This window comes from Nannospalax galili, unplaced genomic scaffold, assembly GCF_000622305.1.
Source record: "Nannospalax galili isolate Female #2095 unplaced genomic scaffold, S.galili_v1.0 scaffold335, whole genome shotgun sequence".
NCBI classification, from domain to species: Eukaryota; Metazoa; Chordata; class Mammalia; order Rodentia; family Spalacidae; genus Nannospalax; species Nannospalax galili.
In genome coordinates this window covers 2,693,318-2,721,109 of record NW_008337842.1, presented here as the reverse complement: position 1 = coordinate 2,721,109, position 27,792 = coordinate 2,693,318, and the positions used below count along the sequence as shown (strand labels likewise).

Genomic DNA, 27,792 nt, shown 5'->3' with positions numbered 1-27,792 from the left:
TATTATCACAATCATAATAAACTTTGATATGTGATATGCACAAGTGCTAGGGGTCTTGATAGAAGGTAAAGTTTTTTTAGTACTTTGTAAATTACCTGACATGAAGTTATACTTTTATAATTAAACTTATTTTTTAAACTATCACCCTAACATTGATAAATCTCAAAAACATTATGCTAAGAGGCTCTTCACAAAAGACTACATATTTTATGATTCCACTCATGAAATACAAAGAATAGGCCAATTTATATACAAAGTTGTTTGGTGATCGTATACTGAGAAGATATGTGAGGAAAGGAAAGGGAAAGTGATAGGAAAAGGACACAGGGCTTTGAGGGGATAAAAATCCTCTAAACTGGGGACTGGAGAGATGGTTCAGCAGTTAAGAGCACTGACTGCTCTTGCAGAGGACCCAGGTTCGATTCCCAGCACCCCCATCACAGCTAACAACCATTTGTAACTCTAGTTCCAGGGGATCTGATGCCCTCTTCTGACCTCCACTGGCACTGCACGACACAGGTGCACCTACCTACATGCAGGCAACACACTCATACACATAAAATAAAAATAATAAAGTATTCAAAAATAAAAACTAAAAATAAAATCCTCTAAACTGATGACTGCATGCCTCTGCAAGTATGCCACTAAATTAAACACTAAACAGGTGAACTCATGAACAGGCTTATGAGATATAGCTCATTAAATCTGTTAAGAACAAGAATCTACCATCTAAGTTTTTTATTTTTATTATTTTTATTTTATTATTTTGTGTGTATGAGTGTGTTGCCTGCATGTATGTAAGTGCACCCATGTTACACAGTTCCTATGGAGGTCAGAAGAGGCGGGCATCAGATCTCCTGGAACTGGAGTTACGGACGGTTGTTAGCTGCCATGTGAGTGCTGGGAACTGAACCCCAGTCCTCTCCAAGAGCAGTCAGTGTTTTTAACCACTGAGCCATCTCTCCAGCCTTTATCTTAATTTTTTTCTCCCTGCCAACTGCAAATGGTAGCAGAGAGAGGAGAGAGTCCCACACTGTTGAGGCCATAAACATAGAGATATTCCAAACAAAAGTATGATTGACTGCCAGAGAATTGACCTGGGCCAGTTTTAAACCAGGATTACAAACTATCCCATATTACTAATTGTCTGATGTAATCCCAAAGTCTTGAGTAAGTCTTACTCTGATCTAATTGTGGAAGAACAAACATTCCATTTAGTCTGCCCTGGTGTCACCATGCTGTGGTGGCCCACATGATGGCTTAAAAATGCATTTTTATTAGTCATTGGATTCTTGTTGACAAGAGATAAATTATCACACAGATTAATACTGCAAACATACAATCAGTGAATACAGTGTAGTCACATCCTTATTAATACATACAGCTGTAATACTATGATCTGCACAAGGTTTCATGTTGTGGGTAAAACCTTAGGCAGGTTCACTCTTAATTTGCCCTTAAGTTTTATGAGCTGTTGTTTAGTAAGTGAAGCAGAACAGGGCAGGCATACTTCCCCTGAGACTCACCTGAAGAGCAGAAAGGGCAACAGCACCACAGAGACATATGAGTGGGTAAATCGGGAAAAGAAATCGCTCCTCTTTGTGAGGCTGGACGAAGAAAATTATAAACCAAATATACATTGGAGCCAGGGTAAGCCAGTATGGGTGGCCTAAATTCTGAACTGCAAGACACAGAAAAACACCCACCTTTCACCATGCAGAACAAAACGACACCCTTCGTTTTAATGCTCTTTTCATTTTTCAGTTTGGGAGGATGCCTGAGGATAGCCCATAAAATGTTTCAGCTCAGGAATTCACACCCTTTCTAAGGTAATGAAGCCACAAAACAGAAAGGAACATACATAGTCCTGAGCTACAGATTGGCTCTGAGGGAGGTACAATGCTAGATTTAGCTCAAACAGACGGAAAATCAGGTGAACAGATAATAGAACTTAATAAATTTTATGTGGGGTGAAGACAAAAAGCCTTTTCTCTGCAACAAGTCCTGCCACTAAAACTGAAGATTCTTGACATTAACCAATCTGTCAGGTTTTAATTCCTCTGTTCTGTGTAATATTAATCATCTTATTTACATACCAGTTGGTCTGTTAAAACAGGCATGGGTAAAAGGAAGAAAAACAGTTGGATTCTCAAACCCTTTTCATCAGGCTCCAAACCAGTTTTTCATGAGTTTTATTTTGCTTTTAAGAAAGTGCCTATCTATGGTGCCAGGCTGGCTTTGAATGCATGATCCTCCTGCCTCAGTTTCAAGAGTACTAAGATTACAGGAGTGCATTACCATGTGGACGGACAGTGTTTCAAAGCAAACATAAAAACACTCTCTTTAAAAATATTTTTTAGCCGGGCATGGTGGTGCACACCTTTAATCCCAGCTCTTGGGAGGCAGAGGCAGGCAGATCTCTGTGAGTTCAAGGCCAGTCTGGTTTACATAGTGAGTTCCAGGACAAATGGGACTACAGGGAGACCCTGTCTCAAAAAGACCACAAAAAATAAAGTTTTTTAAAAATATTATTTTATGTTTATGATTGTTTGCCTGCATTGTTTGTAAGCATACCTGTGCCATGAAATGCCCACAGAGGTCAGAAGAGGGCGTCAGATTTCCCTGAAACTGGAGTTAGGGACAGTTGTTAGCTGCAAGAGCAGCTAACTGGGTCCTCTGCAAGAGCAGCCAGTGTTCTTAACCACTGAGCCACCTTTCCAGCCCCATAAAAACACTCTTAAAGGGGGTTTACTGATTAAGTTTTCTTTCCTCTTCTATAATATTCATCTACTATGAATCTCAAAATTGGAACTAAAATGTACTTAAAACACGTGAAAAAATTAAAGGAAAATAATGAATACTAAGATTCAAACACTTACTAGGTGTCAGGAGCATGTGCAATGAGTGATCAAACTGCAGCCCACAGTACAGGTAACTTACTGTGTCAGCACTGGTAATCATGAGCAGTGCATACAAAATACTGGCAGAGTGGACAGACAGCACCCCCTGGTGTTCGTTATGCCCACAACAATAAAGTGTGCATTATAGACCAGAACTGTTAAGATTGGCCAGCAAAGTCTAATTAGCTAGCTAGGTTGTATGTCTAGAGAAAGCTTTGGAGGGAAAGGACTCTTGAACTCAGGCCAATTAAATAACTCAGTGGGTAAAAAAAGCTTGCTGTGTAAACCTGCTGACCTGGGTTCAATCCCCAGATCCCATGGTAGGAGAGAACTGCCTCCGGAAAAATATCCTTGGATCGCCACATGTATGTCTACATGCAGTACATATGTAGACACATAAACATACACACACTTTAGAAAAAACTTTCTTGAACTTAACAAGTTTATAAACCTTCCAATCCACATTTCTTTTAGTAGTGTGTGTGTGTGTCTCATGTACCCGAGTATGCAGGTACATGCACCCAACATGAGGAGGTCAGAGCAGAACATCAGGTATCTTCTTTTGTTTTTTTGTTTCTTTTTGGTCTTTCTGAGACAGGGTCTCCCTGTAGCCCCAGCTGTCCTGGAACTCACTATGTAGACCAGGCTGGCCTTGAACTCACAGAGATCCACCTGCCTCTGCCTCCCAAGTGCTGGGACTACAGGCGTGTGCCACCACACCTGGCTCAGGTATCTTCTTTTGTTGCTCTCTACCTTGTTGTCTGGAGACAGCTTTTCACTGAACCTGAAGTTCACCACTTCGGCTGGACTAGCTGGTCTGCCAGCAAGCTCTCGAGATCCGCCTGTCTCCTTATGCCCAATGCTGGGTCACAGGCCCACATAGCCATGTCTGCTTTTCACATGGGTGTTAAGGATTCAAACTCAGGTTCCCATGTTTGCACAGCAAGTGCTCTTATCTACTGAGCCATTTCCCCTGCCCCCCAAATGGATATAAAATCTTTGATAATACTTTAGGACTTGTACCTTTCAAGTTAGCATATTTTAAACTGGGATTTTCTTATCTGTAAGAAAATGTCTATTCTATACAAAATCACTAACCATAGTTACATATGATAGAGACCACAGTTGTATATATTAAGGCATGGGTAATTTCTTCTGTTGTTTTAGATTTTATTTGGTTGGTTGGTTGGTTTAGTTTCGAGTTTGGTTTTTTTTTCCTTTTAAAAAGTATTGCTCCTGGGGCTGAGGAGACAGCTCAGTGGTTAAGAGCTCTTGCTGCTCTTCTTTTTAAAAAATTTTTATTTAATGTATATGAGTGTATTACCTGCATGTAAGTGAGTGTACCCGTGTCGTGCAGTGCCGCGGAAGTCAGAAGAGGGCTTTGGATTCCCCTGGAACTGGAGTTAAGGACGGTTCATAGCTACCATGTGGGTGCTGGGAATTGAACCCGGGTCCTCTGCAAGAGCAATCAGTGCTCTTAACCATTGAGCCATCTCTCCAGCCCCTAGAGCTCTTGCTGTTCTTGCAGAGGACCTGGGTTCTGTTCCCAGCACCCACATCAGGTAACTCACAACCCCCTTGTAACTCCAGTTCCAGGAGATCTGACACCCTCTTCTGGCTTCAGTGGGTACCTGCATGTATGTGTGCACATATGTACACTCAGGAACACACACATAAAATAAAATAAATAAATCTTCTTAAAAGTATTGCTTCTATCATAATATACACATAAAAGCACAATGTCATAGAGCACTCATTTTCTTACTAGGTTGTACCTTGTACATTTGAAATCAAAATTAGATTCATAGAACAGAGAACAGCTTACTATCCTTTCTTATTTACACCACAGTATATTGTAGTAGTCAGAAGGAAAATTACTTTTCGAAAATGTGCAGGGCTAGGGAAAGAGTTCAATAGGTTAAAGGCCTTGCTGTGTAAGCATGGGACCTGAGTTCAAATCCTCAGAACCCACATAAAAATCCAGGTGTGGTCATATACACCTGTAACCCCAGCACTGGGGGGTGGGGGATTTGCTGGCTGCACATATGTCTACATGACACACACCCCTACACCCCCCCCCACACACACACGCACAGAGGAAAAAGTGATCCTTAAGAAATATAAACACAATTGGGTACAGTGGCTCACCCAGCTACATGTGCCTCAGCTACATGGTAATTCCAATGGCCAGTGGGGCTACATGAGATCTTGTCTCAAGAAAAAAAAAGAACAGAAAGGAGCACATATGTCTACATGACACACACCCCTACACCCCCCCCCACACACACACGCACAGAGGAAAAAGTGATCCTTAAGAAATATAAACACAATTGGGTACAGTGGCTCACCCAGCTACATGTGCCTCAGCTACATGGTAATTCCAATGGCCAGTGGGGCTACATGAGATCTTGTCTCAAGAAAAAAAAAGAACAGAAAGGAAGGGAGGGAAGGAGGGAGGGAGGAAAGAAGGCCGGTCCTGCTTGATAAACAGTCAAAGCACCAGATGGCAGAAGTAAATGGTTACTTTGCAGAGGAATAAGACCTGCAGTGGCTCCCATAGCCTTTTGGCTTCAATCTTTCCTTCCCCCAGAAGCCCCAGGTACAACTGACATAAGCTTCCTGGTCGGGAGAGGGAAGGGAGGGGGTAGGGAAGGAGAAAGCAGAACATATAAGATGATGATCTGGGTTAGGAAATTTTAGGAGAGGGCTGAAATAATGGTGTATGTCAGTAATCATAGCACTCAGCAAATTCAGAAAGATGATGCCCTGCTTTAGACAAACTGCCTACAGAATGCTATTTTTAAGACAATCTGGGAATATCAACTACAGATTAGATGGTATTAAGGAATTATGCCAATTTTGTTAGAATGATGGCATTATGGTTATACTAAAATGAAAAGAGTTGGGGAAATGGCTTAGTGGATAAAGTGCATGCTTTGCAAGCTGGAGGACCATATAAAGGCTGGGTGTGCATGACAGCTGCCTCTAGTCCCAGTGCTCAGGAGCAGAGACAGGTGACTCACCAGGGCAAGCTGGCTAGTGAGACTACATGGGACCCTGAGTCAGTAAAGTGGTGTGTGTCAGAGAAAAACACCTCCATACACACATGAACACATAAAATACACACATATACACAATTTTTAATCTTTCTAAATTACTCTTAAGATTCTTTCACTTTTTAGTATCTAACACAGTAAATGTTTTACAAACTATAACAGAAGAAAAGTTGAGTAGGCAGAGAAGAATCAATCACCTACATCCAAATCAAACTGGAGTCTCAAATTAAATCTTTCCAAATCTCTTCGGAATTTCTGTTCAAATCTGTTTTCCAGAAAAGAAACTGTAGGCACCAGATAGCTAGCTCCAAGACAACTTGAGGAAACACCAGCTATGCCACACAAAAGGGTGAGCAGGGTGACTCACAAACCTTCCCAGTCCGGCCAGCAGAAGCAAAAGGGAAGCAGGAACAGCGTCCCACTTCTTAGGAGGCTGAAGCCGCCACTCAGTTTCAACCACAGAATCCCTGCCAAGGCTGCGTTTTCAAATCTTTGGTTGAAATAATTTCCCAAAGAATGTATGCCTGTAGCACGAACTGGTGTAAGCAATCTATCACTTCTTTACAAGACAAATGATTCAAAGAGGCTGTTTTCTCCCGCTTTTTATGTTTTTGCTTCACTGGTGAGTGGGTAAATCATACTGGTTCCTCACTTAAAAGGATATAAAGCTTCTAATTTAATTTGAAACAACTAACCAAATATTGACATAGGTTCAAATAATCTACAAAATCCACTGAAAATTCAATGAGTCAGCCATGTCCATAGAAAGAAAGTGGAGACTAAAGTGGAATTTCTTCACTTACTGGTATAACTTGTTACTTTTTCTGTCCCCCTATCCAAAACCCTATCATCTCTTATGGCACTCACCATGGAATCTCTGCAGCAGGTACTCCATAAGAGATGTCAGCGGCAAGACCAGAACAGCCAAAGCAAAGACTATGTTGAAATTCAGAAATCCGTTAACTAAATAGAAAGACCATGGTTCTGTACCTGAGGGAGACAGAGATGAGAAATCATCAGTGGATGCCCTCAACACCTATCACAATACATGACTCACTATTCTTTGCTCAGGTAACACTAATAATCTAATGCTCAACTGAATGGAAATCCACAAGCCTACTCTCTCCTCAATGCGGAACCACATACAGGAAGCACAAAGAGGAAGGCGGGAAGATTCAGTTAAGATGCTGTGGCTGGAAATCAAGTTTTAAGTATTTCATTTTATGCCTACCAATTGGAAATTTGGTTTATTTTCCATTCCTCTACCATATAAGGGTACACTAGCACAATGCCACCTTAGAAACGGACTCAGTCCTCACTAGACATTGAACCTGCAAGAGCTTTGATCTTGACCAACCAGCCTCCAGAATGGGAAACACATTTCTGTTCCTCATAATTTACCCCGCATCAAATAATTTGGTGTGATAAAATAAATTCAAACAGAAATTTGCTGTTATCTAGTGCCAAATGCCATGCCCAAATGCAACAGACATGTTCTCAAATAATATGAATAGCCTAAGAGCACAGAGCCACACAGAGCTTGACCCAAACTAGAGTTACCTGGGAAGAAAGAGCATTAACTGAGGAACTTTCTTCATCAGACTGGCTGTGGGCATCTCTATGGGGCCTTTTCTTAATTGCTGGTTGATGTGGGAGGGTCTAGCCTACTGTGGGCAGTGCCATGCCTGAGCAGGTGGGCCTGGTCTGGATAAGGCAGGCTAATGTCAGGCATGATGGCACACGCCTTTAACCCCAGGCAGAGGGATCTCTGAGTTCGAGGCCATCCTCATCTACATAGCAAGTTCTAGGCCCAACTGGGGCAACAGGGAGACCCTGTCTCAAAAAGACCGAAAAAAAAAAAAAAAAAAGCAAGCAGAGGGAACAATCCAGTAAGCAGCATTCCTCCATGGTTCCTGGCCTGACTTCCCTCGATGATAGACCATCATCAAGAATTGTAAGCCAAGGGGCTAGAAAGATGGCTCTGTGGTTAAGAGCACTGTCTGCTCTTGCAGAGGACCCAGGTTCAATTCCCAGCACCCACCTGGTGGCTAAAAACCATATCTGCAACTCCAGTTCCAGGGGATCTGACACCCTCTTCTGACTTCTGAGGCCATTGCAGGACAAGGGGGCACTTAAACACATACAGGCAATATACTCATACACATTTAAAAAAAATAGAATTGTAAGCCAAATAAACTCTCCCATCCCCCAAAGTTGCTTTTGGTCAGTGTTTTATCACAACAACAGAAAGCAAACCAGGGCACAGCTAAAATAATTTTTTTAAGAAAGCCATTTGAATTTAACTGTAGTTTCAACAACATTCTGAAGACCAAAAAATTAGGGGAAAGAAAAAAAACTTGCTCTGAGCTACACAGCCTCCCCCACTGTGCTCTCGCCTGTTTATCCTGTTTACTTAGAGCATCTTCCCCCTTGAAATGTTCATCTGCTGTTTTATAGTCACCTAAGTAGGGCACCATGTGTTTCACAAAAAGCAGTTCAGGGTTAGGGCTGAGGATATAGCTCAGTGGTAGAGTGCTTGCCTAGTAGGCACAAAGCCCTAGGCTCAATCCTCACTAGAGCCAAAAAAAAAAAAAAAAAAAAAAAAATCATTTAATAAAAACAACAACTTGGTTGGAGGGCATTATTTTTATTTTTACTTAACTGTATGTGTGTATATGGCATGTGCATGCAGGTGCCCACAGGGGCCAGAAGAGGGCATCTGATTCCCCTGGAGCTGGAGTTACAGGTGGTTTTAAGCCACCTGATGTGGGTGTTGGGAACTGAACTCAGGTCCTCTGTAAGAGCAGCATGTGCTCTTTAACATGCTGGGCCAACTCTCCAGTTCCCCAGCCTGGTTCTTTTGGACCATGTTCAGAGACTCAGGTCCTGCTTAAAGCTCTGAAGATTCAGAATGAAACAGGATGACTGGAGAGGCAAGCCTCCCTCACATGAGTTTTTGTTCTTTAGTTCAAATTTCCTGCATCTGAATGATGAGAAATAGCCCCACTCTGCACATTTCTCTGGTTTCTCATCTCATCACTGCTTTTCCCTCCGTGTGATTACTTCAATCAGGCAGTGACTGACACACTTGGGTTTTAATCAGCATGTACTGGGACATCTGCCTTGCACCACAGCAATTTCCTGTAATCAGCCTTGCTGAAAAGGGTGATCAGGAGGCAGAGGAGAGTCGGAAAACCCGACACTTCTGCAGCTTGCACAGGAAAGTAAGATTAGAAACTAACCTCACACTGCCAGAAACATTTAGAGGAGTGAGAGGCTCACTAACCAAGGGAACAAATTCAACTGTGTCACCTTTGGGAAAAGTTCACTCCTTCCTGTCCAAATACAAGGAGACTGTTAAAGAACAGAGGCCCTGTCTCAAGCCAAATCCATTAGGGGCATTTTTAATCTTGCATTCTTTCAAGTTTTAGGTTAAATAAAATTAATGGATGGTTATATTTTCAAGACAGAAACATGTACTTTCTCTGGATTTTAATTACCATTTAATAGCATAGTTTCTAATGAAATCCTTTAGGACTCAGCTTCCTGAGAGGTAAGCCTTCTCACAACCCACTCTGGCGGACAGTGTGGAGACAGTGCTATCAACCCTTGACTCATTGTTTTCCTTAATAAAAGTTTGGAAATCTGAGCCTGTGAAAGAAAAATGGAATGGGAATCTCTTTCCTGTCACCCAAGACAGATGCTAAACATCTGTAGAAAAAAGTCTCCTGACACGCTTTCTCAGAGAAGCTCTCCAGTTTCCAGCAAGTATTTGTCTCTACCACAATGTGCTATGCCTCCTATGTGATCTTGGTAAACTGGGTTATTTCTGTGTTAAGGGCTCATAAATCAAGTTCTCATCTAGTGTGTGAAGATTTCCTAATAGACTGTTATTTCCCTGAAGCAAACACTGGGGAACATGCCAAGACTGAAGAAAGTTCAAGTGATCAAAGTCTTAAAAAACACAGAAAAAAAGGAACGAAAACAAATGTATTCTGATAGCTAGCATCCTCCCTTATATAATGAGACACCTGCCTTAACAACAACAACAAAAGAGTATGAATTTTTATTTCTAAGGCAGTACATACTGATGCTCAGAAGGTTGAGCTTGAGGCTGAGTAATGCAGGAAAAACACGATTTGGGGTGACGAGCTGCAAAGCAAGCTGGTGTGAGATACAAGGTGGAAGCAGGCTGGTGGCAGGGTCTCTGCAGTCTCCCTCTTTATGCAAAGTGCCTCAATTCTTTCATTCAAATAAACTAGGGGAGCTTTCAAAGAGGCTAGAAGAAGGAGGAATTATGCTTACTGATCTATAGATTGAATGAAGGAGAACCTTTTAAAAACAGGCCTATAAGGGCTGGAGAGATGGCTCAGCGGTTAAGAACACTGTTCTTGCAGAAGACCTGGATTCGAATACCAGCACCCACACGGCAGCTAACAACTGTCTGTAACTCCAGTTCTAGGGGATCAGACAGTTTTTTTTGTCCTCCGTGAGCACTCCACGACACAGGTGCACTTACCTACATGCAGGCAATACATGCATACACATAAAATAAAAATAATAAATAAAAAAATTTTTTAAAACACCAGGCCTATAATTTTATAGAACTGCCGGATCTAAATACTACATCTTCCTTATAAATGTCAAATCTGCACCAAGAAGAATCAGCAACAAAGGTTCCATAGATACGATTAACAAAAGAGCAAAGGCTCCAGAATGCTTCTGCTTGGCAGTCAACTCTAAAGAGGCTGCATCAGACCTCTCTGGAGCTTCACCCTCTGTCACTGTAAGAACAGAAAATGGCAGGCCTTCTACAAAGGTATTCGACTTCATCACCTTCTGAAACTTCCCATCCAGTGATTTGGAAGATGCTGATGATACACTAACAGGCTATGGGATCCTAACCCACGTTGCAAAGTGAGGGCCTTGAGCAGACTCACCTCACCCACAGGCTCCTCATGAGACAGCACCACTATTCACAACCAAATACACACATCCACATCTAAGACCTTGAAATCTTACCAGAAGCAAACTCAGTGCCAAGCATAATTGTTTTTTGCTGTGATGTTAAGTTTTACCTGTTGATCTCTGACACTAGGGTGATCTTTTGCCTATGACTGTGCAGTTTGGGTCCACACCACTCTTCTTTCTCAACAAGGACTTGGCATGATAGCCCCATGTGAAGCAGCCTCCCAGTGTGCATGCCACTGCCACCCAAGCCAGCCACTCCAGAAACCATTCATCCATTCATTCCTGACAAGCTTTTACTCTAAACATACAATATATAAGGAATTCCTACTCATAGCTAAGATGGGAGTGTGCTCTCTGAAGGCATGCTGAAGCAAACAGTAGCTTTCCCTAAGAGAATGGAAATCAACCCCCCCCCCCAAAACACATTTATCAAGTTTAAATTCTGATCAGATTAGAATGCATTTTATTCAGAATTCATAAGGAATCCTTATGGCTGGCTACTGTAGTATTATACCAAGTCTTCTCAAGTAGCCTGTGTGACAATTCCCACTGTCCCAAGAAAGGCTGCTGCCACTATCAAGAAAGTGATCAGTACTCTGCACCCAAAATAGGAAAATCTGAACTGAATAAAACTAACCTAAGTTCATCAAAGTAAACAGGAAGCCCTAAGAACTCCTCAGCAAAGCATTATCTGAAGTGAACAGCAGCTATCACCCAAGGAAAGAGTGGACATAGCTTTTCCATGTCCCAAAACCTACAGGTCACTGAGCAACCCACTATTAAACTAGAAACATCAAGTCTTTCTTCAGTACCAGCCTGATTATTTCTAGATTATCAGTCTCATCCATCTAGAAGGCTACCCATAAAAACACATCACACTTTCATATTTTCTCAAAAGTTTTATGAGCAGTCAGAATACTGCACATATAATAACCTATTTATGAAATCAGAGAAGTCAATATTTCAAAATGAACACAAATTAACTCAACCTATTCACCTATAAAGAATGGCTATGTTTCCAAACGGGTACATGTGAACCCCTTTTTACCATGAAGTCTGCACTGTATTGGTTTTATTGTCTCCTAGGGTCCACAGAATTTTATAAATAAACCAAAACAAGGAGCAACTTAAAACACAAAAACTTTTCCTAGCTGAAGGGAGACGTCTAGAGGCTCCTTCAACTGGCCATATGGCCCAGGCGAATAATGGACATGGCTAGCAACAGGAAAAACTTATCTGAGCTAGAGAGAGAGAATATCAACCTGATTCATAACAAAGTCAGGACATTCAAATATATAGAATTTTATATATTTGAAGAGTCTGAAAGATTAAAGAGGAAGAAGCTAAACTAATTTTAAGGAAAACACTCTCATAAAAATATTTATTGACTTGGCTGCTCTGATCAGAAAGACCTCTCTAACCCATCCTTCTATAACCAACTTAAATAAAACTCCCCCAGCCACTGTGGAGGGAAAGGCAGGAGGAGAGGTACCCTGGAAAATGCATCTCAGACTACAGGCACTCATTTAGTTCTCTTCGTTGAAAACTGACCAAACTATGCACAATCTCTTGCTGGCTCTATTCTCACTGGCTGTATTTTGTCTATAAATTTTCCCAACTTTCTTCCTTAATACCTTATCCTGAAGTAATGCAAACTCAAAAAAGAAAAAGCAACATCAAGCATGTATATGTACAGAAAATATATGCAGGAATATACTCTCAAAAGTTATTAATAGCTACATATGGAGATGATGGGACTATGTTTTTATTTTCTTTTTGTTATTATATTCATTTTTCCAGTAGTAGGAGAAAGTAAGTTGTTTTTTCAAAGACAGGGTCTCATGTAGCCCAGGCTGGCCTCAAACTCACTAGGTAGCTCAGGAAGCCCTGACCGCCTGCTCCTCCTTCCTTTACCTCCCACATGCTAGGATTACAGGCTTCTTTCACCACATTAAAGCCATAATGCAAGTATAAGCCAGGCATGATAGTTCATTCCTGTAATCCTACCAACCGAAAAGGTGACGCAGGAGAAATGCACTAAGTCTGAGGCTAGCTTGGGTTATAAATTGAGACTGTCTCAAAAAAAAGAAATAAAGGAAAAGAAAAGAAAAGGCATCCCATCCCCAGCAGCACACCTCAAAGCGTGCTAACTCTGAAACTGAATGCCCTGCAGCAGCATAAGCAGAGTCGGCATCTGAACACCACATTCATCAGGGAGAAATACTCAAATGGCTGCATGTTACACTGCACTATAGTCAACTCTTCAGTTTAAGAGAAAAAGAACATGAGCACAAAAATGTTACATATGAGCAGGTGCTATAATCCCGGCACTTAGCAGGCAGAAGCAGAAGGCCAACCTGGACTACATGAAACCTGGAGGGAAGGAGAGACAGGGGGAAGGAAAGGATAGAGGGAGAAGGAAGGAAAGAAAAAAGGGAAGGAGAGGGCTATATCTGGCAAAATGAGACAATTGAATTAAAACTGTGAAGCTCAGGTAAATTAAGCTATTTTCTAATTCTTTCTCAAATTTTGTGAAACCTTACCGTAAAGATCAGGTCCGTGTGAAGTGAAGACATTATACAAAACAATGTTGAGAGGTGCAATCACCAACTTCCCGTAATAGTAGCTGTCGATAAGCACCACAGGCCCCTAAAATAGAGCAGCAAGCAATTTGGAATTTTCAAAGTGACAACAGGTAAACTTGGAATGTAAAACAAAATGATCTCCAAATGTTTCCTTTCCCACATCAGAAGATCCTTTTGTTACAACACAAGAGAACAGAAAACTCACCAGAAACAGAATTAGGGCCACAAGAGACCAGTGAAAGAAACTCTTCCACCTCTGCTTCATGACCAGCAAGTCAAAGGCGATGGGCAAACTATTTAACAGAGAACACAGTGTTAGGTGAAAATACTGACGATGTGGGTTAGGTTCATACACACCTATGCTACACTGAAAATAAAATCTCTCTCCCGGCGGCAGAAAGGCAAGAACACTAGTAGTGAGAAGATGCTTTGTCAAAAATAAGCTGATCTCTGGGGCTGGAGAGATGGCTCAGTGGTTAATAATACTGACTGTTCTTACAGAAGACTCAGGTTCAAATCCCAGCACCCACATGGCAGCTAACAACTGTCTGTAACTCCAGTTCCAGGGGATCCGACAGCCTCTTCTGTCCTCCTCGGGCACTGCATGACAGAGGTGCACTCACCTACATGCAGGCAATACATGTATAAACATAAAAAAAATAAATAAGCTGATCTCTTCATAGCACCCATCAGAGAGCTATGCTTGCCACAGATGCACAAGAAATATAAACACTGAGCTGCTGGAACAAACTCCATTTGACACTGATCTATAAGTAATGTACATTTAAAATATATTCATTATAAATACAGGAACACTATGATCCTAGACCTACTTGCCAAATAAATACTGAGATCTCCCTTCTGAGAATGAGAATTTTATTCTATTTTTAAATCTTTAAAACAATTTCACTTTGGGGGGCTGCAGAGATGGCTCAGTGCTGACTGCTCTTTCAGAGGACCTGGGTTTGATTCCCAGGACCCACATGGTGGCTAACAATTGTCCTAACTCCAGTTCCAGGGGATCCAACACCTTCTCCTGACCTCCGTGGGCATTGCACAACATGGGTGCACTTACACACATGCAGGCAATACACTCATACACATAAAATTAAAAAAAGATAAATATATTTTTTTTAAACTTCACTTTTCTGGGGTGTGGTGGCTCAGGCCTTTGATCTCATCACCCAGGAAGCAAAGGCAGAGACAGGCCAATGGATCTTTGTGAGATCGAGGCCAGCCTGGTCTATATATATAGTGACTTCCAGGCCAGCTGGGGCTACAGAGACCCTGTCTCAAAGAACCAAAAAGAAGTTTGTTTTTTTTTTACTTTGTGTATGTCCACAGGAACTTATGCATAGCGTGCATGTGGAGATGAGAGGACAATTTTGTGAAGTCAGATCTGTCTTTCCAATGTAAGTGGGTTCCAGGGATCAAACTCGGGTTTACCTGCTGAGCCACCTCACCCTTACTAGGATTTTACTGGCACAGTATTACAAACTCTGGCTTCAATTGTGATACCTTCTACTTCCATTCCTCAAGAAAGTGGCACACATGTGCCGCCCTCACTTTACTATTTCTTTAAGGCTAATAATACGGATTTAAGGCCCCCAGGAACCTCTGTTCCGTGGGACCCAGTTTCTCTTCAATAGTTCAGACTTCTCAGAGACTTTCTGCTGCACAAGACACAAAACATCTATCCCTCTATCTTAAAGCTCCTCTCTTTTCTACACTCTCCACTGGTCCTGCAATGCACTGCTTCTCTTTTCCTTGCTCCTTCACCATGAGCCGTCAACTCATTTAGTAGGTTATGTGAGAATCACCTTCATATTCACAACTTCCAACTCTAAAAAAGTAGCCAGGGACTCCACCCATCTTTATTTTTGAGAAAGTGTCTTCTCACGGCTAGTGTTCTTGCCTTTCTGCCGCTGGGAGAGAGATTTTCAGTGTAGCAAAGGTGTGTATGAACCCAACCCACATCGTCAGTATTTCACCTAACGAACACTGTGTTTCTCTGTTAAATAGTTTGCCCATCACCTTTGACTTGCTGGTCCTGAAACAGGTGGAAGAGTTTCCTTCATTGGTCTCCTGTGGCCCTAATTCTCTTTCTGGTGCAAGGAATTCTCTCCTTACACCAACCTACTTATGCAGAATCTACCCAAATGTCAATTACAGGGCTCTATTCTTCCCACTTTCATAAGACCTTCCAATATCAATTTCTCTCCTGAATTTGGATGCCATTAGCATCTCTACCACTTATTTGACAGAGTCACATGTTGTCATGGGACATCTCCTTTATGATATGAGTTTCCATATTCTATTATGTAAATTCTGTTATTCCTTTCTATTTTTTTTTCTCAACTAGTTACAATTCCATAGCACCCAGATTTCTCCTTTGATAACTTTTCATACTTTATATTATTTGCTTAATGCCTATCTTTCGCATTAAATGCAACTGAGCAGCAAGCAAGGATGTCTAATTTAGTCACTATCAACAGGTTAGAACCAAGCATTCAACAAGTCATGGTACACTGCTGATTAATTGTGATCCTGAAATCAACTGTCATGGCTAAAAACAGATCATCAAGATGTACCACCCAGAAATATGTGAGGAGCTCAAGAAAATTCAATATACTTGGAACAGAGAATAAAAAGAATGGAGAAACCAACAAAAGGAGGCAGGAGAGGCCAAAACAGGGAATCGTGCAGAGTCTGTGAGTGAACTCGGGAAACTTGCACTTAAAGGGCATAGTGGCATTTATTTTAGGCTTTACAGACCACATCTAGTCTGTGTTGAATATTCTTCTGTATGAGTGTGTTTTTCAATAACCCTTTAAAAATGTAAGAAATTCTTAGTTGTAGGATTGTACAAAAGCAGCCCAGCTAGATTTGCCCCAAAGGACACAGTTTACCTTCTATGACAGAGAAATGAGGTGCCATTATACAGTTTACACAAAATGCGGCTATATGCGTGTAATGCCAGCACTTGGGGGTGAGGCTCAGAAGACCGAAGTCATCGTCAGCTACATAGCAAGTTGAAGGCCAGCCTGGGCTATATGAAACCATGTCTCAAAAAAAAAAAAAATCAGGAAAATGCTATAATCAAATTTTTACTTTAAGACAATAACTATAGTTTCAGTGTAGAAAACAGACAGGAAGATGTGGGAGTCATTTACAAGGCTATCTCACAATTGAGGAGTAGAGATATGTGAAAAAAAAGTAAGTTAAAAAGATATTCAGGAGAGACATAACGTAATGAGATGCAGGGAAGAAAAGAGCTGCATAATGTTCAGGTTCTTAGTTCAGTACAGAGGAGACAGTGACAGTGTTTAGGGGACTGAAACTTAAGTAGAGAAAAAGAAAAAGCTCTGTGGAGTTGGGGAAATGGCTTAGTCATAAAGCATTTGCCATGAAAGCAGGAGGACCTGAGTTCAATCCCCAGCACCCACATAAAAAGGCCAGGCACAGTGGCACACAGCTACAATCCCAGTGCTAGGGAGGCAGAGATGGAGGATGCCAGGGGCTCACTGACCAGCTACCTAGCAGAACTGGTAGCTTCAGGTTCAGTAAGAGATCCTACCCCAAGAAAATAATGCAGAGGGGGATTTAGGGAAACATTCAACATCAACTTTTGGCCTATTCAAACACACACACATGCGTGTGAGCACACATAAGAACACACATACAAAATACAAAAACACACACATATATACCAAAAATGAAACAAAAAGAAGATATGCAAGGAAATGATTCGGGAGATATCTAATAGGCACCTGGTAATATGAGGGAAATTCAAGAAAGGCTGGAATAGACATATAATCTGCAGACAACCATGCATTTTTGGGTTAAAAAGGTATTTTACATTTATTGGTATGAGAATCTTCAAAGTGACTGAAATAGCACAAAGTATATACTTTAGAAAACAGCTTATGATGAAATCGTGAGGGATGCAGGAGTTTGAAAATGATATAGAGAAATAGAAAAAAAGATGTGGAGGTGGGAAAAGGGACTTTTTTTTTTTAATGTGTATGAGTGTACTACCTGCATGTATGTGAGTGCACCTGTGTCGTGCAATGCCCCAGAGGTCAAAAAAGGGCTTCAGAGTCCCCTGGAACTGGAGTTAAGGATGGTTCGTAGCTACCATGTGGGTGCTGGGTATTGAACCCGGGTCCTCTGCAAGAGCAATCAGTGCTCTTAACTGCTGAGCCACCTCTCCAGCCCTGGAAAAAGGACTTTTAAAGAATATTAAGAAAATGGAAGCCAGGCATGGTGGCGCCTTTAATCCCAGCAGAGGATGGGATTAATCAGTAGGCAGAGGATGTCTGTGAGTTCGAGGCCAGGCTGGTCTACAGGGAGACCCAGTCTCAAAAAGACCCCCCCCCCCAAAAAAAAACATTTATTTTCATAGTTATTCTCTTTCTACAAATTGACCTAATAAAGTTCCACAAATATATCTAAATAGCTGGAGAGATGGCTCAGCGGTTAAGAGCACCAACTGCTCTTGCAGAGGACCCAGGTTCAATTCCCAGCACCCAAATGGTGGCTAACACCCATCTGGAACTCCAGTTTCAGGGGATCTGATGCTCTCTTCTGATCTCCTCAGGCATTGTGCAACATAGGTTCATTTACATATATGCAAACAATATACTCAAACACATAAAAATAATACATAAAATATTTTTAATAAAAACTATAGTTACTCTTGTAATACAGCATTATGCAACTGATATGGAAAATGCTATGAATCTAGTGACGAGAAAACAAGTACACAGGGCAATTCTATTTATTTTAAGAATGTAGGTACATAAGCCAGGTGTGGTGGTTCACACCTATAAGCCTAGCACTCAGAAGGCAGAGGCAGGGATCACTGGAAGTTCCAGACCAGACTGGACTACAGAGTAAGACCTTGTCTCCAAAAGAAGCTCCCCACAAAAGAATGTAGATATGTGTATGTATTAATATATGAGTATGCATTAATACACACAGGATAATTTCTAGAAAGATATGTACAAAATTATAGGCAATGACTAACTTTGACGATTAAGCAAGGGGAGAAAAAATTATTGAATGTTTTTTATTTTTAGTATTTTTATTTTTATTAAAATTAATAACATTTTAATTAAAATTAAAATTTTTTTTTTAGATTTATTTGTACAAGCCATAGTGCATGTGTGGAGGTCAGAGGACAACTTCTAGGAGTTGGTTCTCTTTCCACCATGTGGGTCCTGGAGACTGAATTCAGGTTGTAAAGTTTGGTGGTCAGCACCTTTAATCACCAAGCCATTTTACCAGGCCTTATTATAATTATTAATACACAATAATTGTGTACATTAATGGGACTCACTGTGACCCGTCTATGAATATACAGTACTGTGATCACAGCTACTTCCCTTACTATTCTCACCCTTCTCCTTCTCCATCCTCCCTACCTCTCCTTACCCTTCCCTAATATTCCTCTACATTTTTTTCTGAGACAAGGTCTCACTATGTAGCCCCTGGCTAGCCTGAAAATAGCTACGTAGACCAGGCAGGTTTTGAACTCACAGAGATGGGCCTGCCTCTACCCCCAAGAATGCTGGGATTAAAAGCGTGTGCCACCACACCCGCATCTCTACTGCTTTTAGGTCATCTTTTTCATTAATTCCAGTTTCTACCAGAAAGTAAACAAAAACACATGATACTAGTTTCTTATTCCCTATCCTATTGTGTGTATATGGGTGTGCTTGTGAATAAAGAAAACATGCTGCATTCACGCTGTTCATGGCCATCCAGGCAATTCTACAGCTTGGTCATTATGAACACAGAAGCACAGGCATGGCATGGACCGCTTATGTCTGCTGATTTCATTCAGGAATTCTTGTGTGTGTGTATTATGAATATGTGTGTGCATATGTTCACGTGTATGTGCACGCAGAGGGCAGAGGTCAACATCATGTGTCCTCCTCAGTTGTTTTCCCCTTTAGTTTTTTAGAAAATATTTATTATTTTTATTTTATGTGTATAAGTGTTTTGCCTGCATGTATGTAAGTGTACCACGTGCATGCACTGCCCTGTAGAGGACAGATGAGGGTATCAGATCTCCTGGAACCGGGTTTACGGATGGCTGTTAGATGCCATGTGGGTACTGGGAATTGAACCCAGGTCCTCTGGAAGACCAGCAAGTGTTCTTAACCGCTGAGGTATCTCTCCAGTTCCTCCACTTTAGTTTTTGAGTCAGGGTCAACCACTGACTCATGAACATGGATCCACCAATTCAACTACACTGGCTGGCCAAAGAGCTCTAAGAATCCACCTGTCTCCAGCTGCTCAGCACTGGGGTTGCAGAAACACCCTCACACCTGGCTTTTAAGTGGGTGCTGGGGATGGAATTCAGGTCTTCATGCTTACTAGGCAAGCACTCGACTGACTAAGCCATCTCCCCAATCCCTAGGAATTCTTTTTATCCCATTAAATCTGCTGTTTGTTTGTTGCTGTGCTAAGGACAGAACCCAGCACTATGTACATGCCAGGCAGGACTCCACCACTGAGTTATACCCTCCTTTGATAGTACTTTCTTATACTAAGTAATTACCTTAATATCAAATTAAAGTTCTTTTTTTATTTAATTATGTGTGCATGTGTGTGTATGTGTGAATATGTGCATATGACTGCAGGTGCCTATGGAGTCCCGAAGAGGGTGTTGGATGCGCTGAAGTTGGAGTTACAGGCAGTTGTGAGCTGATGGATGTGGAATGTGTTGGGACCCGAACTCTAGTCATCTGCAAGAAGACTTATTCTTTTTTTTTTTTGGTCTTTTTGAGACATAGTCTCCCTGTAGTCCCAGCTGTCTTGGAACTCACTATGTAGACCAGGCTGGCCTTGAACTCACAGAGATCTGCCTGCCTCTGCCTCCTGAGTGCTGGGATTAAAGGTGTGCGCCACCACGCCTGGCATTTATTATTTTTATTTTATGTGTATGAATGTATTGCCTACATGTATGTAAATGTACCCATGTCATGTAATGCCCAAGGAGGTCAGAAAAGGGCATCAGATCCCCTGGAACTGGCGTTACAGACTGATGTTAGCCACCATGTGGGTACTGAGACTCTATCCCAGGTCCTCTGCAAGAGCAGCCACAGCCAGTGCTTTGAACAGCTGAGCCATCTCTCCAGCCCTGAGCAGTACTTACCCTTAACTACTGAGCCAGCTCTCCAACCCCTAACATTTTTTTTAATAGCTAGTATGGTAAAGAAGTTAAGGCAGCACAAACAAGAAATGGGACCAAAGAGTAAAAAAAGAGGGCGAGACAAACTTGGAAAAAAAGATGCTACAGCAAGAAAGGAGAAAGACTGACGGAAACATTTCATGCCTGGATGACAAGGAAAATGCACAGCACAGAGTAGTAGCACAGGGTGAGAAACCAGCTGAGGAGTCAGAAAAGCCTGGAATCAAAGCAAGCATAAGTTGGGGTGAGGATGGATGAGGAGGAGGGGGAGGGAGATAAGAAGGCTAATGGGAGGAAGGGCTCACTCATATACTCAAAATGCATTATGTACATGCATGAAAATGTCATAACAAAACCCACTGTTATGTATAATATATGCTAATAAAAACATTTTTAAAAGCAAGTTTAATCTTTTAGCTGCCATGTGGGTACTAGGAATTGAACCTGGGTCCTCTGCCAGAGCAGCCAGTGCTCTTAACCACTGAGCCATCTTTCCAGCCCACAAGTTTAATCTTAAAGGAAAATTACTCAAAGTCTTAAGAGTCTATTTCCTCATTTCTAAAACACTACTGAGTGTATTCTCTTGCACAGCTGTAAGATTTAGAAATAAAGTTTAAGAAGGGTTTAGCAAGGCCTACCTAACATGTAGCAGACGCATAACTGTCATTATACTCATTAGAATTAATCATGGGGCTGAAGAGATAGCTCAGCAGTTAAGAACACTGGTTATTCTTGCAGAAGACCTGGGTTCAAATCCTACCACCTACATGGCAGCTAACAACTGTCTGTAACTCCAGTCCCAGAGGATCCGACAGCTTCTTCTGACCTCTGCAGGCATCGCATAACATGGGTGCACTTACCTACTTGCAGGCAACACACACACATAAAATAAAAAAAAAAATTAAATTAAAAAAAAGAATTAATCATAATAATAAACAATAAGAAAATTATGTTTTGTTTCCCAGAATCTTTTTCAGTCTAACTGAATTCTGTAACTTTAGATGCTACCTAGACAACTGAGCCAATCCAACATTAAGGTACCATGTGCCCAGAGGCATATGGGAGAGGAACTATGTTAGTTTCTTACCCAAGAGCTGCACTGAATGGCCACCCTAAGATAGCCCCGGCTGCTACTCCCAGCACAGCAATGTGCGTTTTCTCCATATACCATCCAGTCATGGCAATCAATGTAGTGTACATACAGAAGCTGCTAGGAAGAAATGCTGCAGAAATAAAGAAATGAAAAGAGGGAACAAGAGTCTGAGATTAGATATGGATTCTAAAAAACTCACCTGCACTGCAAAATGTCAGTAACTATGAATATATTTTAGACAGCATTATATTAGAAACAGACAGTAAGGTTGGAGATGTAGCTCAGCTGGTAGAGTACTTTCTACAACGTACAAAGCCCTGAGTTCAGTCTCCAATACTGAAAGACTCTGGGCATGGTGGCACATGCCTGTACTCTCAGCACTTGAGCAGTGGAAGCAGGAAGATCAGAATTGTAAGGGCATCCTCAGCTACACAGCAAGTGTAAGGCCAGCTTGGGTTACACGAGACCCTCTCTAAAAGGAAAAACAGGAAGGGAGAGAGGAAGGGAGGGAGGAAAAGAGGGAGTGAAATAGACAAACGGGCAGGAAGGGGAAATTCCTTTCAAAATATGAAGTGTACTGATTTTCCTATTTTCTCACTCTTGTTTTTCAAGCACCACCACATGGCCCCAAGTTATATAATGCTATACAGTGCTATCCATGTCATTCCTCCCCTGGCCTGTACCTAACCTGAAACATAAAATTCCAGTTTCCAGGGCTGGAGAGAGGGCTCCGCAAGTTAAGAGCACTGGTTGCTCTTACAGAGGACCCCAGTTTGAGTCCCAGCAACCACATGGCAGCTAACAACTGTCTGTAACTCCAGTTCCAGGGGATCTAATGCCCTCTTCTGGCTTCCTTGACTTTGCACAACACGGATGCACTTACACACGTGCAGGCAATACACACATACACATAAAAATAAATAAAATATTAAAAAAATTAAAAAAGAATAGATCTCAGCCAGGTGTTATGGCACACACCTTTAATTCTAGCATTCTGGAAGCCAAAGCAGGTGAATCTCTGTAACATTGAGTCCAGCCTGGTCTACATTGAGTTCCAGGCCCGCTGGGGTATGTCACAGGCTGCCTGTTTCCTCCAAGGGGCAGGGCCTGCTGCAGAGAATTGACTGTGGAGGGGCTTCTGGGAGCCCTGGGGCGAGAGAGGGGGCATTTACCGACCTGGAGCAAGACTGCAGGCCCAAGATGCCTGGGTGAAAGTTAATGGAGACTGTGGGAGGGTGAGGAAGCGATCTGGACTAGCAGGCCGAGCCCTGCAGAGCTGGGTGCTGGGTGTGTGTTTCTATGTAAGTCCCCCCATTTAACCCCTCCCTACCCAAGGGCATAAACCATAATGTTACATAAAAAGATGTTATATGGTTTGTCTGATCTCGTAAGAGACCCTGAGAGAACTCTGGCGACATGGGGCTACAGGGAGACCCTGTCACAAAAAGACCAAAAAACTAAACAAACAAACAAATGGATCTCAAATAATAAGCAGAAAACAGAACCATTGAACAAAATGACATTTCTTCCCCTCCCCCCACCAAAGGAAGTGAGTGGTTAATAAAGGATGGAACAGAAACTATCCCGATAATACTATCAGTTCTACCACTTATGAATTTTGCACAGGTCAATAAAGATAATGTATATGACAGTGTCCTGCCAATTATTCAGGTTATGAAAACATAACCTATGTGGACAAGTCTTCCTTACAATGCAACTGTACCATGGGTAAACCTGCTACTCCCTCACCTGCCCTTCTACTTACCAGACGATGAGCAAAACATGCCAGTACTGAGCACCAAGAAGGCTAGCATCATTCGACTCACGTGCAGCCCGAATTTCTTGCACACAGCCCTCAAATAAAGGTAAAGACCATTAGCAATATAGATACTAAGGGACAGACATATCAAAACAAAAAAGAAAAACATGTCTGTATGAAAAAAATACTGAAGAACTAAAGTCAGATCCAGAACTAGACAGACTTGGCAGCAACTTCATGTACATAAAAAAACCCAAACTTCTTACTCTTGACACAGAAGAACAGCTCCATATTTGTGTGCTCATTTTGGCAGCACATTTACTAAGAAAAACTCCATATTTAAAACTATGTCTACTATCAATAGTAACCTAAACAGCATAATGTGGTGAGAAATAACAGACCTCGGGCTCAGGCAGGTTTGAATTTGGGCTCTGCCACTTAGCAGAAGTATCTTGTTACATAATCTGGCAGACTCCAGATCTAAGATAAGGATAGCAGTCATACCCACACCAAGTTTCTGTGAGGACAATGCATAGAAACGCACTTAGAAAAGTGCCAGGCACAATGCTATTCAATAAAGGGCAGGTCTCGACACATCTGACGTGAAAGTAGAAGGGAGAACACTGGGGGCTGGTTTAGCAGGGATGGGGGGGAGGGGCAAGACACGAAGCAGAGGAAGATGTGAGGGTGGGTTAACCAAAAGCTGCAATGGAAAAGCCTTATGAAAACCAACTACATTGCAAGGTAATTAACACAAATTTAAATTAAAAAAAAAAAAGAAGTTTGAACAGAAATATCCTGCATGGGTGGACAATGCTTCTCCCAGAAGTCAAGTGTTATTAAATGAAAACCTCAGTACTGGGCATGGGTTACTTCCCTATGAGTTATCGGAAAGGGAGGCCCTGGAGGCCCCCAAAACAGCCCAGGCTCCTGCCACTACTCTTAGCTGCCCATCATAATTAGATGGTAAGACCCTACTGCTAAAGACACCATACACTTTGGTTGCTGGAAATAACCTGGAAACTTCCTCCCTGATGGCTAGCTTTCATAGTTCTAGAAAGTGGGAACTATATAGGCAGCTGTGGGGAAAAAAGTCATCAGTAGCCTTCCCCGGTGGTAGACTCCATATGCTGTAATACTGACCTGCCAAGCATGACGTACCCACTGGTGCAAAAGCATGACTGTTATGGAGGTAACCAGCTGCTTTCTGCTTGGATTTGAATCCTGTTCCACAAAAGGAAATTCATGCCTTATATTATAAATCTGGCCAAAAGCCAATAGCTAGCTAAGGAGGTCACAGGCCCAAGGGGGGTACCTACTACTGTTTTCTAAACTGACATGTTATCAAACTGCCTTCTAAATATTTGTTTCTACCCGTAAATTAGTGGGGCTCTCAGTCTTCATTAAAGCTTCTGTTTGCAATGGGCAATGGTTAATGTAGACTCAATTGGTCCAAGTGCTAAAAATAAGACACTTTTGAGTGCTTAGTCTTAAATGGGACATCTATAGTAACCTCCTCTATCACCAAGGCTCAGGGACACCTTCAAAGAGGAGGTAGAGAAAGTGTAAAATCCAGAGGATGGGGAAGAGAGCTGTGAAGTGCTATCTTCTCAACATGAAATGGCCACTGCACTCATGAACTCACAGTAGCTGTGGTTACCTGTACAAAACCAAGCCAATCAACACTGCAGCATGAACAGGGGTGGGATTTATGACGCCCTACCTCCAGCTGGGTAGCTATTAGCAGTAGATGGCTGCTGGAGGTAGGAAGTAATTTTCCTTGGGGATACAACTTCTGGTTGGTTTCCTGTGCTCCAGTAAATGGCTCCACACCCACGTGGCATGTGGACAGCATTAAGTGGACTTAGTGGGTAATTTAAAAAAAAGGCGTGAAGGTGGAAGGGGGACATATTGGGGAGATTCCTGGGGAGAGTCAAAGAGGGGAATTGGATGGATATAATCAAGGGGCATTGCATTCATGTATGAAACTCTTAAAGAATAAATTTAAAATACTTTTTTAATTTTTTATTTTATGGGGCTGGAGAGATGGTTCAGCAGTTAAGAACAGTGACTGTTCTTGCAGAAGACCCGGGTTCGATTCCCAGCACCCACATGGCAGCTAACAACCGTCTGTACCTCCAGTTCCAGGGGATCTGATGGCCTCTTCTGTCCTCCACGGGCATTGCACAACACGGATGCACTTACCTACATGCAAGCATAACACTCACACACATAAAATAAAAATTTTTTTAAATTTTTAATTTTATTATTATTATTATTTTTAGACAGTCTCACAATGAAGCTCTGGGTGGCCTAGAACTATGGAGAACTATGAATAGCCAGGTGACTTCAAACTCAAGAGATTTACCAGCTTCTGCTTCCTGAGTACTGGGGTTAAAGGTGTGTTCACCACACCAGACTAAAAATATTCTCCAAAAATATACATAGGTAGTCCCTAAGAGCCACCATGAGGTCTGGCTAGGTCTGCTTAACTTTCTAAGTCCTAACCCAGAAAAGCATAACTATTTCTTTTTCCTTCTTTTTGTATTTAAACACACTACAATATAAACACTTTAACAGTGGCAGGTCATCTCATGAGCCAAATGGTGGATATCCAGGACCTAGCAGTCAGGTTTAGCACAGCCTCCAAGCCTCTCTGACTCCAATAGGGTGAGCACATCACCCTCGCGCACAGGTCTTTTCAAATTGCTGATGATGGAACAGCTGGTGTTGCCATAAAATTCTACTCCTACCTATGTGCACTGTCCCTGCGAGCCGGTCCTACCCAGCACTTTGGTCACCCTGGCTAGCTTGATGGGTTGCACGAGACTTGTACCCATGATGGTGGCAATATGGTAGAGAGCTTTTCTCTTCTTTTTTGTCTTTCAGATGCTGGCCAGTGCCTGGGTGTGCTTTTTCTGGTACTTTGGGCTTCTTTACTCCTTCTCTAAAGCTCCCCTCCTTGCCGTGTGGCTGCTTGTCCACCGTGTGGCTGACCCCCATGCCAGCTTAACTCAAATAGCATGGCTTCTTTTCCTTTTCTCTCTGCTCCGGGCTGCTGCTGAGATTCACAGCTTACCTGACCTGGGTTTTTCTTTTAAACTAGTAAAATTGCCTCTTTGAGTCAGAGGTTGGGGGGTGTTAATTTCCCTAGGGCTATGTTTCTGAAACCTGGGGAACTACACACCTCTACTTCTTTTAGGTTTGGTTTCTTCCACTCCTACAAATTTGGATGCCACTACTGTTTTTAGTCACTATTGTTTTTAGTCAGCAGCTGTTCAGATACACCTCCGTGCTAGCTATGTCCTTGCTCAGTTTCTTACTTCGTCTGAGTCCTTCTGAAATAATTTTGCTTCTTTTAGAAGTTCTTTTGGTAAGGGCATATTAATAATCACTTCTCTGATTTATAGTTAGCTTCCTTTTTAAAAAATCAAAAGCCTTTATTTAGCTCCTGATCTTAAAAGACATCTCAGAAGCCAGGCGTGGTGGTGCACACCTGTAGTCCCAGCACTTGGGAGGCAGAGGCAGGTGGATCTCTGTGAGTTCAAGGCCAGCCTGGTCTACATAGTGAGTTCCAGGACAGCTGGGGCTACAGGGAGACCCTGCTTCAAAAAGACAAAAAAAAAAAAAAGACATCTCAGAGTACAGTTTAATGCACAGTCACTTTATCTCAGCATTCTGCTTTTGTTTCCTTTCTTGTGGTGCTAGGGATTGATCCCAGGGCCCTGAGTATGGTATTAGCACTGAGCATGCCTCAGCCTATCTCAACCCCAGGAGGGTTTGCCATTGCCTCCGTTTGGTTGGCTTTTGTCTTTCTTGTCTTCTGGCTGTCCTCCAGCATACTTACCCAATATTCCTTTAAAGGTATTCCATTAGTTCTTTGTCAGGTTCTAAGATCTTTTTATTTATCGCTGGTGTTTTATACAACCTCACCAAGTTCTTTTTATATATCTAGACTGGGACATGTTAGACTTGCTGAACTTGTGGATTAACACCTTTTTTTCCCACCAACCCTGGAAAATCATAAGCTATATTTCCCTGGATATTGACTTTCATTCTCTGTATCATCAGATTAGATCTATGTACACCCAAATCTTTCAACTCTGCGGTACACATTTCTTAACTTCCTCTGTATTTTTTAACCCTCTATACTACATTCCTAGCAATTTCTTTAAATGAATCTTCCATTTTACTACTTATTAGCAGTATTAATCTGTAAACCATCTA

The 27,792-nt window shown here is 41.9% G+C and overlaps 1 protein-coding gene across 4 annotated transcripts in view; it reads right to left on the bottom strand.

Annotated features, from left to right (window-relative positions):
- Alg9 (ALG9 alpha-1,2-mannosyltransferase) overlaps positions 1-27,792 on the bottom strand; it is a 101,471-nt gene that overhangs the window by 62,932 nt on the left and 10,747 nt on the right. For all 4 annotated transcript variants that reach the window (XM_008832797.3, XM_008832798.3, XM_029563405.1 and 1 more), the window contains exons 5-10: positions 23,572-23,660; positions 21,801-21,936; positions 13,718-13,805; positions 13,471-13,576; positions 6,824-6,946; positions 1,527-1,681 (exon numbers count right to left, since the gene is read on the bottom strand). In XM_008832797.3, the coding sequence (XP_008831019.1) occupies positions 1,527-1,681; positions 6,824-6,946; positions 13,471-13,576; positions 13,718-13,805; positions 21,801-21,936; positions 23,572-23,660 (697 nt within the window). The remainder of the gene's footprint in view (positions 1-1,526; positions 1,682-6,823; positions 6,947-13,470; positions 13,577-13,717; positions 13,806-21,800; positions 21,937-23,571; positions 23,661-27,792) is intronic.